At 37.7% G+C, this 13,133-nt stretch overlaps 1 protein-coding gene across 3 annotated transcripts in view; it reads right to left on the bottom strand.

Annotated features, from left to right (window-relative positions):
• fbxw8 (F-box and WD repeat domain containing 8) overlaps positions 1-9,807 on the bottom strand; it is a 28,250-nt gene extending 18,443 nt beyond the window's left edge. Inside the window, exons 1-7 of one of the 3 annotated variants that reach the window (XM_037778092.1) lie at positions 8,904-9,807; positions 8,708-8,812; positions 6,727-6,891; positions 6,309-6,397; positions 2,555-2,712; positions 2,208-2,404; positions 842-1,060 (exon numbers count right to left, since the gene is read on the bottom strand). In XM_037778092.1, coding sequence (XP_037634020.1) covers positions 842-1,060; positions 2,208-2,404; positions 2,555-2,712; positions 6,309-6,397; positions 6,727-6,891; positions 8,708-8,812; positions 8,904-9,383 — 1,413 coding nt within the window. In that variant the 5' untranslated portion in view covers positions 9,384-9,807. The remainder of the gene's footprint in view (positions 1-841; positions 1,061-2,207; positions 2,405-2,554; positions 2,713-6,308; positions 6,398-6,726; positions 6,892-8,707; positions 8,813-8,903) is intronic. The other 2 variants (XM_037778091.1, XM_037778089.1) reach the window with 2 other exon arrangements.
• Between the last annotated feature and the right edge of the window lie 3,326 nt (positions 9,808-13,133).

The following is a 13,133-nucleotide window of genomic DNA, read 5'->3' as shown; positions in this document are numbered from 1 at the left end:
TGTTACTGTACAATTTGTAATACTGGATTTGCAAAAGGTTGAATTCAGAGTTTAATAACCTTGAGGTGCAAATGAAGCAACATGGGGAGCAGATGGGGTTATTAATGTAGACTTATGACTCATCTTTTAAGCCGAGCTTTTTCATTAATGTTGTTATTTGCTTGTTTTCTATATGTTAATTTTCATTGGCTTACATCAGTGGGCAACCTCCGGTTTTAAAAAAGTGAAGCCAATGCTGAAGTGCCTTAAACTTGCATTCTTTTTCTAACAGCCAGCAGGGGGCGACTCCTCTGGTAACAAAAAGAAGTCTGGTTGTATAGAAGTCTATGAGAAAATGACCCTACTTCTCACTTGATTTATTACCTCAGTAAACATTGTAAACATGAGTTTATGGTCTCAATCACTAGTTTCAAGTCTTCTTCAATACAACATGATGTTCATTTAGTAAATTATGGTCCCATTTAGAGTCAAATAGACCATAAAGCAGGGGATGCTTTAGGGCGTAGCTACCTTGTGATTGACAGGTCACTACCGAGGTGTTGCATACAGTCTATGGGTTACATGAAAGGGACTTAAAATCATATGTATTGTTAGTAGAAGTATTTTTAGGACTAATGCTGAGCTGTGAAATACTAAACATGATTTCCACATAATCAATTTGGGCCCTTCTTGTATGTGAGTAAGTATGCAACATATCAACACGACTGGTTAAAATGTTGTACCATCATTCATTAATGTCACTGCCTTTTTTTTTACCTCTGATTGTAGTCAATGAGATGCTCACTGCACATTTAAAAACCGTTAATGTTTAAAAGAAACTGTGCAGAGACCCTGAACCCACCTTGTTTCCTCCATCGTGCATGGCCCAGCCCGTGCGCTTCACTCCAAATGCAACTTGGGAGTCGGAGGCATCCAGGCAGGTAACAGGATGACCGTAGACTGAGTGCAGCGTTCGTGGCTCCTCCTCCCGGGGGTCCATCAGGTAGACGGCCTCTCCAGCTGTCATAGCCGCCAGCGGCCACTGCTGCCCTCTGCCTGGCACCACAACCAGGCTCTCAACCTGCCACACAGACAAGAGAGAGGCACACTTTACTTTACTCATACAGCAGAAACAAGTACAGGGTTTCAGTCTTTTATGCATTCGTGGTGTAGCCTGAATTCCAAATGAATTTTATTTTCAATTAAAATTTTGGCTTCCAACAATTATGAAAACAAGATAATCGAGATAAAATGATTATTGAGCCGCATTCCGTTTCGTAATAATTATCTTGTTTTGTCTTGTGTTGTAAATCCAGCGCACCCCACCTTTCCTTTACTACAGTGCGCTTTCGCCCGTGTTCGTTGAGTTACTGACTGGAATATGTTGAATATAGTTTACCAAAATATTTATACGTTTTCAGTAGATTTTGGCAGTACACTACGACATATCTGATCTAATTTATTTTTGTCTAATTTATTTTTATATATTATTTTATATATTGAATATTTATGTTTAGTAGTTTTCAGTAGATTGTGGAAGTGCACCAACATTATGACATAGTTGATCATATTTATTCTGATAAAAATTATTTATTTATTTATTTATTATTTTCATGATTTATTTAAATATACATATTTTTTTTTTCTATTTTTTTTTTCTATTTGTTTTTCAGTTTAATAATATCTAAGGTTCAAGAAAATCCACTGTTTAAAATACTTTTTTTAAGTTTAATAAATGCATGATGTTTCCAAAGTCAATGAGTAATCATGTTAAATAATCATGATTATGATTTTTGCCATAATTGAGTAGCCCTAATTTACACAACAATTTGCAACTGAAGATGATTTTCATTAATCAATTAATTGCATCATTTATAAAATGTAGAAATTTTTTTTTTTAAAAAGGTGCGTCTTTAAATATTTATATTTATATCTGCGAACATCAGTCCAAAACCCAAAGATATTGAATTTACAATCATATCTGAGAAAAGCAGAAAATCCCCATATTTGTGAAGCTGGAACCAACAAATTGTCTGCATTTTTGCTTAATTAATGACTTAATCAACTAATCAAAATGTGGAATAAATCAAGGGTGTTAAATGCTTCCATCATTAAACCACATAAAAAAAGGAGGAAACGATAGGAAAATGTGTGATTAATTAATTAACACAGTAACACATCAATATGGAGCGTTTCATACATGTGAGGACTCAAACTCACTAACTTACAGTCTTGGGTAGCTGAGCCTGGCAGACTGTCCTCCAGTAGCCGCGATCGTCGGCACGGACCAGCCGAATGTCAGGCCCAGCGGCGGAGCCCAGGATGGGGCTGTCAGGGCTCAGGGCCAAGACCTGGATCCTCTCTGGGCTCTGGTAGTGGTGGATGGGCTCTCCACCGGTCTCTGTGCTCCACAGGTCCACACAGCCTATAGCCAACATAGGGAAATGCAGATTTTCAGTTTGATCATTTAAAACCTAAGAATTTTCTGAAGACATATTTCTGCACGTGATGTCTTCCTATCACCAAGAGTACTCATGGTTTACCACAGGATCACACTGCATAAACACACACTCACCATCTTCATAAGCAGCAGCAGCCACTGTGCCGTTGACCTGGACATGACTAACATAAGGTCTGGGGTTAGAGTTCGACGACAGGCTGTTGATCTTCAAGTAAGAGGCTGTCGAGTCCCAGTGCAGCGTATCCCACAGCCTCACATCACCAGACGTGTACCTGAGACACAAACAAGCACATCAAGTCACACTAAACATACAGAATTCAGATATTTAGCTCTGCACAAAAAGGCTGATGAATATAACAGCAGAATTTTTGCCCATTTTTCCATCGCAGGCTGACAAGTTTGTCTTCTCAAGAATACCTGACGTCACCCTCTCACCACTGAATCATTTCCCCTCTCACACCTTCCTCCTTTACTCACTCTGACTTGTTGTTATTCTGTTTTTCTAAAATCTTTGTTGCATGATCTTTACAGGATTACAGGGGTGTTGTTTGGGCGGAACAATGCTGAACATTTCAACCCTTATTAGTACTGGTCGCTTATGGGGACGCTCTACAGCAGGAAGTGAAGGTTATCCAACTGTACGTCTGTACTGTAAGTCTATGCCATTATAATAAAACTTTAAATGTATTATTATCCTATACACTCCCTTACAAAAAGATTTTAAGCTGAAATTATAAACTAAAGTTTTTTTTAAATCAATATCTTATAATATATATATACTGTATATACACACAGAATATATCTATAATTAAATATAATTATTTAATTATTTATTTATTTATTAAATAATTATAATTAATACAACAGTTTTTTAAACATGTTGCATACAGTAAAATTAACTGTGATACCTTTGCATTATTTCTGTTAACAATTAAGACCAGAGTTGAGACTAGGTCTGCAACTGACAATTTTCAAATATTTCATCATTTCACCTGCATTTTTTGCTTAGTTGTTTTTAGTCATTTGTTAAGAAAAGTTTAAAAAAGCCCATCATAATTCAGTAAAGTCAAATTCTCAAATTAGAGAAGCTGCAACCAGCAAATGTGTGCTTTTTTGCATTGCTGCTGTCTTGGCCAGGGCTCTCTTGAAAAAGAGATTTTCTAATCTCAATGAGACATCCCTGGTTAAATAAAGGTTAAATAAAGGTTAAATAAAAATAAATATAATTGATAAATCCCTTAAACAACTGATCCATTTTTTAAATAGTTATCAAATAATTTTCTCAAATTTTCTTCACAAATTGATTAATCAACAAATTATTTAAGTACTGCTTGAGACTGCCAGAAAATCTGGTTAATTAGAGCTGAAACTATTAACAGAGTAGTTGATTGATGATTAATGATAACTAATTAATTGTTTGAGTCATATTTCAAGTAAACAACCAACATTTTCTTGTTTCAGCTTCTCCGGTGTGAGGAGTTGTTGCTTTTGTCTGTTATATATCACTGTAAAGTGAATATCTTTCTGTTTTGCACTGTTGGTTAGACAAAACAAGACATTTAAAGATGTCATCTTGGGCTCTGGAAAACTGTGATGGGCATTGTTTGTCATTTTCTGACATTTTACAGACAGAGAGTGATAAACGAAAACACAACGACTCTTCTTTTCAGGTTATTATACATTGAAGAAAACATACTTATTAATATTATATTCTATTTCTGCCAATATATCTCCCTAAATTCTACACACTGTACCTTTAAAAATAAAGATAGAAGATTAAAACAACAGTCCACTGGCCCTCCACTTTTCCTATTCAAGAAACTAAAAGCTTTTACTCTATTTCCATTTCTGCGAGCAGCACAGTTCACTCAACCTTTTCTTATTAATCCAACCAGTGGCTGACAGTATGCAGTGTAGAGGTCAACAGAGGTCGCATCATTACACATAGTATGTCTCACTCATGCTAATGATGACAAGTAGCACAAACAGAGTCACTTTCAAGTTCTTGTACAACCTCATGTTTTTGTTTTTTACCCCTGCGCTCAATCCTCAAGTATCAATCACCCCCCAAAGTCACCCCCTCGCACTCAATGAACTTCTGTTCTGTTCTGGACCCCCTTCTTCTCTTCCACCCAAGTCGATGAGTTCTCACAGTGGGAGACGACTAACTGCCAGCGTTACCACCTCCACAGATACCATCATGTCTGAGCAAGAATCCGCCTCGCAGCCAGAGCGTGTGACACAGCGACAGCGAGTGTGGCAGAGGGTGTACAATGTGTGCGCCCGCATGTGTGTGTGTGACTGGCATTGCAGGGCTTGGCAGGAAGTAAACAATAGGAGTACACACTTTCACTTAATTGGTACATCACCTCAACGCCGACTAGCAACAGGATGATGATGCTGAATCTCGTCCAAGTAATTCTTCGTCAAAAACTTTCACGAAGAGGAAACTTTGTGCACAGATTACCGCGCTCTTCGTGCAAAGCCTCACCGGGTTTGGCCTTTGTGTCGCTGTGTGACTCCAAGAGTTGCTGGGTTAATGACACGGTGTCTCCTGTTGCCTTTTTAAGTGCCAAATCTCATTCCACCAGTTTTCTAATAAGATTTCGTGGATGCAATTGAATCACTCTTGATTACTCTTAACTGCTATTGATTTGTTAAACAAATTCAAGTACTTTTACTAAGATAAATGACCCTTTAAATACCAATAATGGGAAAAGTATTGATGTTTTGAATTTGTTGATAGAGATGGTACAAAACGAAGGATTTAAAGAGTATGTTCACATTTTGTAAAGTGCTTTATTTCGTGTCTAGACTGTTTTGGTACTGTGTGTCCTACATCTGCTAACCTGAAACGATGCAAACACACCGTTTTCTCCGATGAGACACAGCAGGACTGATGGGAATCTAATCACATCACTCCCTGGAGACGCTGCACATCTCCTAGTGGGCAGTCTATCACGCTCCTCTGGGCCCTCACAATCTATCACTGTCTCGGCCCAGTTATTTCAGGGCAGGTTTGGTTTACACTCATCCCTCACCAACTACTGCCATTAGTAGTGCCATTAGTAAGATGTAATAGTATACTGATAATGTCAGTAAAATATGTGACAATATGCATCAATGAGCTGAAAACTGAATTGCAATATTAACTAAATGTGATCAATAATTACTCCAAGGAGGTAATCATTTTTGCAGAGGGTGCAACTGTCAGAGCCGTCAGATGTCTCAACTGCTGCCTGTAAATGTTGACTTTCTTAAAATCTTAAAAACTGACCAAATCAGTTCATTCCTTATCCAACATTGTTTATTCTTTTTACTTTATGTAAATAACAATCTGACTGTAAAACCATGCATTACTTCTTTCATTCAAGAGATTATTAGAGACTATTTGCACTATGCAAAAACCCCTATAAGAAAAAGTTATTTTAAAGAGGACCTATTGTGCTCATTTTCAGGTGCAAATTTGTATTTTGGGTTTCTACTAGAACATGTTTACATGTTTTAATGTTCAAAAAAGCGCTTTACTTTTCTCATACCGGCTGTGCTGCAGCACCTCTTTTCACCCTCTGTCTGAAACGCTCTGATTTGAATTAAAATGCATCATTCCAAAGAATGACCTACCTAATGTAAAAGTTTGGTTGTCGATCAACGCCTCGTGTCTAAATGTATGTGACATATTTTTAATCAAACACCCAGTCATAAAATCAGAAGATTTATAGCCAAGATGTATACTGACATGTATAAGGACATTTACAAGAGAAGGAGTGACAGAGAAAAGAAGGCGGATGAATTCAGAGTATACGAGCAGAAGGTGACGTTAATGCACATCAGATGTCAGAAGCATGTTGGAGTCGTTGAAACTCACCCAGCCAAGACGAAGTTCTCACAGGAGCTGACGTCACACAGCACCTTCCCCAGCTCGAACTGCAGCTGGCTGATGGATCCTACTCGATTCTACACAGAAAACATTACTCGGCTTAAAACACTGTTCCATCCATAATACAATTACATCATGTTATTGCAAGCAGAACACTAGTTTAACTATCTAAACTATAGAGAAGAGGAGGTTAGCTTTCAGAACTAAGTATTTGTTGTTGTTTTTTCTTCCAATTTAAACCACAAGCGAACTTTTACCATCATTGCCATTATGTTAAAATCCCATTTTGAATGGTGTCATTACAGTTCAAACTGAAGACATACTGGTGCTGTACGGTAAATTGTGCACCAATTTCACCAGACAAACTCCAGTGCAGGTGTTGAATTTGGTTGATTCTCGAGCCCACCTTCCAGTTGGATCGCACAGTTTTGGCCGAGTTCCTGCAGTCTCGCAGCGTGCTCTTCCAGCAGGGGGAGTCGGACACGCTGGCGTCCTGATGGTAACCCTCCCCCGTGCACATCTTGAACCACAGAACGCCGTCCTCTGCGAGGACTCTCCATGCCCTGCTCACCTGGGAGGAGATTGGACAGTGTAAACGGTGGATTGAGTCAGCATACATTACGAGCTTGCATCACTTAATTTATTTGTGCTTAACGAGCCCGGCTGACTGCCAAGTGGACCACGTGCTGCAGGTCGGCCAAAACCAAATGTAATTTATTAATCTATACCAGTTAAAGTCACATGAGGTATAAATGCTGTCCTAAGCAATTCTGCATGTTGGGGGAAGTGCAAGGTAACTACTCTAAAACCTGAGATCAGCAAGCTGCACACACGGTGATCACGTTACAGGAATGAATGCCAAAGGGACAAGATAAAAGAAATTCAGAAAGAGAGCAAGTTTTTTGCTTTTTAGGAATTTAATTTGTCATTTCACCAGCCAAAGAAGATTTAACTAACTGAAAAATCTGCTCCCTCCCAGCTTGTTACCCTAACCAAACTAAAATATATCTAAATTCAACCAAAACTAGGTAGAGCAGTCTGAAATTGTTGACCGAAGGTTGTGATTCCAGACCATTTTGTTTTTTTCACCCCCTCAGAGTAAAATAAAGCAGCATCTACTTGCAGCCTCTCCTCAAATATCTATGTCTATGTCTGTAAGCTGTTTAATTAAAGTGTGATTTCTCCTTCTCTTTATATGAATAATTGTTAGAGGACTGGTGAAGTACAACTGTCCAGTATTTCAAAAGAAAATAGTGAGAAAGGTCAGAAAATTATGGAAGCGTAATGCATTCACTTGAGATATAAAAAAATATCTGCCCAGTTTTTCTGAATAACAAGATTATTATATCAGAAATTCTTGGAAAAGATTTTTTTTTTTTTAAATCTGGTTTTGTTTTTCTGAATTAAGGAGCTAATTATATTGGAAATTCTGAGAAAAGATTTCATGGAAAAAAAGAATTATGCTCTAATTTATTTGAGAGCTTGATTTCATGGAAGCAAACATCTCCTGCCTGCTTAGTTTAATCCAGTTTTGTTTTGGTTTGAGACATTGGGAGATAGACTACTTGTGTCTTTTAAGAAATATAGACGGTATTGTTAGTTTGTCGACTTTGCGCAAGCAGCTCAGGACTTTGTAGCTGTTGAGACGTAAAGCCTATTCAGCTCTTCTGGACATGGCAGCGTTTCTCCAGGATCAATTGAACAAGTATGACATGCTTCACAGATATGAAATGATGATAAGAAGATACTTGTATTGACTCCGTACTGAAGGTTGCGTCTAAAAGGTGACCCGCAAATTGCAAAATCTGATCTTAAAGTTGCAAAAACTTGTAAAAACTTGTGCGAGTTTTCCAACTCATAGGTTACCTTTTAGACACAACCACTCACGTGCAGGTGAGAGCTTCTTGCAGGATTTAGAGGTATCTCGTTAATTCAGAAAAACAAGGGTAGAATCTTTTTCCATGGAAACTTTTCTCAGAATTCTGAGATAATTTTATATATATATATAAAATTAAATAATTTATATTGTGCAATGTTTTTTCTCAAGTGAATGCATGAAAATGTAACCTATATTGTTTTTTTTCTTTTATTATATATCATATCTAGTTGCTACCTTGGTAATGGCTAAAGGGGATCCACATAAATAAATAAAAAAACATTATGAACCTCTATGGGATTTAGTATAAATCAGCTGTTTTGTTTAGCTGTTAGTTGTTTTTGTCCAACCCTTTCATCAGCACATCATCACACACAATATAAGGTGAATATATGGCTGTTGATTATTTAGTGTTAGGCTCATTTATTTTTGCTGTTGCAGCCACTTTTTTTTTTCTTTCATTTTATAATGCAAACCATTTGCCAAGAACAGTTTCCCCACAGCAGCTCACCTGTGCACACCTGCCCAGCTCAGTACAGTTGAGATATTGGAATATCTTCAGGGCCAACTCGTATGGCAGCTCAATATCAAAGAAGGGAATGTCATTGACCTCATTCTGCAAAAAAAATTATAATAATTACAACAGATATTATACATACTGGGCTGATCAACCATCACCATCATCATCATCATCCTCCTCATCATACCAGGTCCTGAATGAGTAGATCCAGCAGCTCCTCATCTTTCTTGACCTTCCTCTTGGGCTGCTGCTGCAGGATTAAGCTGCACACATTGGTCTTGTTTTGATATTGTCTCTTTCTCCTGGTCCTCTCCTGCTGAATCCTGTCCAGCAGAGGACTGGTCCTCCCATCCAGCAGACTACGTGCAATGGACACATATTCAGGCTGATCCTCTGACTCTGCTGCAGCTTTTCCTCTTCCTCCACCTCCTTCTCCACCAACAACACGTGTTTCATCCTCTTTGCAACCACCAACTTCTGCTTTTGAAGGACTACACTCCTTGTTGAGATCTTCAAAGTACCTATTTTTCAAGTCTCTTTGGCCTGACTTTGCAGGAACATCCACAGAAGAAGTGGAAGGAGCACAAACAATTGGCTGCTCCTCTTTATTACTCGTTAACTCTACTTTCCAACGCTCCCTGAACGCGGCAAGTTCGTCCTCGGCCATATTCAATCATCCTTTACTAAATACAACTCTACAGGTCATATCTGTGTGTTATTAAGCGGTTTAGTGTGGATTTGTTATTAAAACAAACCGGCTAAGAAACACCACAGCTCGGCGCAGACGCAAAAGCCCGAAATGAGCACATGTGCGTCTACATAAACAGTCCGAAGAGGGACAACAGCGCTGCTGTACTTAAGTTCCGCTGTTTTTTTAATTCCGCAGTTGTATTATAGACGCGGCGATTCTCAAGGGGGATATATGTTTTTGTGTGCCACAACTGACAATTATTCTGAATAAAAATGCAAGTACTTCATATTATTTCCTAGTAGGATGGTCAAATTTATATATACAGGAAAAATAAATAAATACAATAAAGCAACACAATTAAAAACATTACATGTAAAAACTAGACATGAGTACAGGTTTTGTCGGTGAATTAAACAGGATTTGGTTGCTATTTTTGCAGAAGCAGCGTTCAGTTTTTATGCAACAAATATCTGGAACAAGCTCCCAGAAACCTGCAGGACCAACTCCAACTCTGAGTTCTTTTAAATCAAAGCTTCAAACTTTCCTGTTTGCTGCTGCCTTTTATTAAACCAGATAATGATCTTATACTGCACTAGAGCTTTTACTCTTGTGTGTTATACTCTATTTTAGCTTCTATCCTAGCTTTTATTTTTAGCTTGTTTTTATTTTCTAATCTTTAATGTTTTTATAACTGTTTTAATTATGTCTTAATGTTCTTTTGCACTTTGTCGCAATGTTCTTGAATGTTTATGTAAAGCACTTTGAATTAGCCCTGTTGCTGAAATGTGCTATACAAATAAAGCAGCCTTGCCTTACCTTGGATGGTCATATTTTAAAATAATACAAACAAAAAAAGAGCAAAAGAGAACACAATGTATAATGTACCCAGTATAACAAAAGACTCCTCAGATAAAAACCAGACAGGAGAGATTCAAGAGTTAACCATTGCATCTCTCTTTTGGGAAAAAGATGATGTAAACCCCACATCATGTGACACTGTAATGAATAATACAGTAGAGAGAGAGAGGGAGAGAGAGAGGGAGAGAGGGAGAGAAAGGGAGAGAAAGGGGGAACGCAAACACAGTTAAGGTTTGATGAGAGAAGAGAAGGAGGGTCATATATCCTTTAAGACTTAACGAGAGAAGACTGGTTGTTTATCTGTGAGAGAAAGATGTGCTGGCTGCCGATAGACCAGCCTCTGCTGCTGCCCGGTGACTCCAGCTGCAGCGGCCACATACCGTCTCCGTGCTCGGTGGCTCAGCTGCTGGCGTCGCGCCTGCGGAGGATCGGAGACCGGCTGGAGAAGAGCTGGACGGCCGGAGGGGAGACACCGGACAGCGGCTGCAGCTGCGAGGGCAGCGGCCGGACTGTGGTGGTGACCGGCGGGAGAGGTCACCTGAAGAGCTTCCTGTGCACTGCGATACACCTGACCGTGCTCGTGCTGGTCGTCGCGAGGCGACACCTGTAGGGCGCGAGGCGGCAACACCAGCAACAGGTGCGTAAACAGAGTCACGTCACCTGCGTGTTAACTACAGTTAAGAGGGGAAAGAGCTAACAAAAACATGTTATATTTTCTGCTCATGTATGTGGAAACATAAAGGCAAAAAGTGCTGTGTTCAAATTAAGGAAAAAAATTAAAGTTAGTAATTTTGAACACCTGGCTGCTTGAGGTTCATTTAATACAAAAGTGTTATTGCAGGATAGAAAACTTCCACTTCTTCAAATTTCTCGCTCTTTCAGATTATTTGATGAAATTTAAATAAAATAGTGTAAAGGTGTAAAAAAAAAAAAAAAAGTAAATAATTATAAATTATAAATTAAAATAATATTAAAATAAAATAATAAAATAGCTAACAAAAATATGTTATATTGTCTGCTTATGTATGTGGGAACATACAGGCAAAAAGTGCTGTGTTAAAATTAAGAAATACAAATTAAAGTTAGTAATTTTGAACACCTGGCTGCTTGAGGTTAATTTTTAAGTGTCAAAGTAAATTGCAGGATAATTGTGTCTATAGATTCAGAAAACTTCTACTTCTTTAAATGTCTTGCTGTTTCAAATTATTTGATAAAAATTAAATAAAATAGAAAGTAAAAAAGAAAGTAAATAGTAACAATAAATAATACATTGAAATAATATTAAAATAATTATACATTTAACAATAATAATAACACTATAAACTTCCTAATTATCAGGGGAAAAAACACCTGACAAACGTCATAAATTTACGCTCAATTTAACATACAACGTGAACAACACAAGTGACCTAATACATTGAGTCATCTAACCACCTGTTTTGACATACTTAACATGCTTTTAATTGCTTTAATTTTACAATTATCAAGCATTCGGTAATTGTTAAGCCTTGTGAGTATATATTCTCACACAAAAACACAAATATTTATTTTATATTTATTTTTCACTTTTATGTTAGATGTAACACCAAACCAAGCTCAGGTTAGTCTAATTACGCACATAAAGCGCAGGAAAACTAAGTTTTGAATGGCTTTAATTCGCATTTAAAGTTATGATTTAAGGGGGGTTTCATCAATAGTTTGGCATGGTTGAGGGTTTTATCTGTTTTATTTATTATTAATTTGTTTTGTCTTTAATGTGCTGTATATCTTAAAATATCCTAAATTTGTAGTTGGCCTGTTGGCAAAAGGTGCATGTACCTGGTTTAAAGGATGAAAAAAAAGTCTATAAATGTACTCATGACTACATCATGGAAATCCTAAAAGGAATAAAAAAAAAATGATGCATTTGTTTACACCGTTATAAATGGATGTTTTATTCTAATTAAGTGCATATATTATATCTTATATAGATGGTGCCTTTAGGAGCATGCATGAGGAACGGGCTCACATCATTTGCACTAAAAAGCAAAGAGATGCAGGAGAGTCAGAGGATGCAGTCCAGGATGGAAGATGTGCAGAATAAAAGACCGACAGAGAAGGAGGAGGAAGCGGATTTAAATTCCTCTTTTGAGTGTGATTAAGCTCCATGTGTGATGAAGACTTCCTCAGGCCCAATGTGGATGTTTTATAAGGAGCTGACACACTGAACCCCAGCAGCCCTGCAGTGACTCTCCCATTCTGTCATCCCATACAGCTACAAACCGGTGATGTAATCCTCCCCTGGTAGAGTGGAGGGAAAAGCTTACGAATAGGACTCCTTTGAATTCCCACCTCCTGCGATGAGAGAGCATTGTCAACAAAGGGGTTTTAGACCTTTAAATGTATGTAAAGCTACATATTAGTGCAGCAATCCTGCAAAAATGCACTGAAATAGACCTGTTATTGAGCTTCATAATGCACTGTACCTTTTATATAAGCTATACTGTAAGTGTAAACATGTACATAATGAGAGGATGAATGTTTTTATAGCTGTTTTCTACAGTGTTTAGATGATGTTTACACATTCTCCTGTGCTTTATAGCATTATCTGTTGGGGACAGCAGTGTTAAGTGGCTTTTCGTCATAAACAAGATACAGGACCTGTGCATATAGGAAGCTGTTAATGCTGTCTGTGGTTACTGGAAAATAAGCTTTTTCTCTAAGTGTAATTAATGTGAGCAGAATTACTCAAACTGTCTTTTATAAAGTGTGTGCTATTTATACTATTAAATATTTCATATGGATTTTTAGTAAAGTTAATAAAATCTTTCTGAAATAAATTCCCCTACAAGTGTCGTTACAGTTAGACAAGAAATACGCCGGACAAAA

The sequence above is a fragment of the Sebastes umbrosus genome, chromosome 8, assembly GCF_015220745.1.
Source record: "Sebastes umbrosus isolate fSebUmb1 chromosome 8, fSebUmb1.pri, whole genome shotgun sequence".
Classification (NCBI taxonomy): Eukaryota; Metazoa; Chordata; class Actinopteri; order Perciformes; family Sebastidae; genus Sebastes; species Sebastes umbrosus.
The sequence above is the reverse complement of the archived record's forward strand: the minus strand, read 5'-3'. Positions and strand labels throughout refer to the sequence as shown.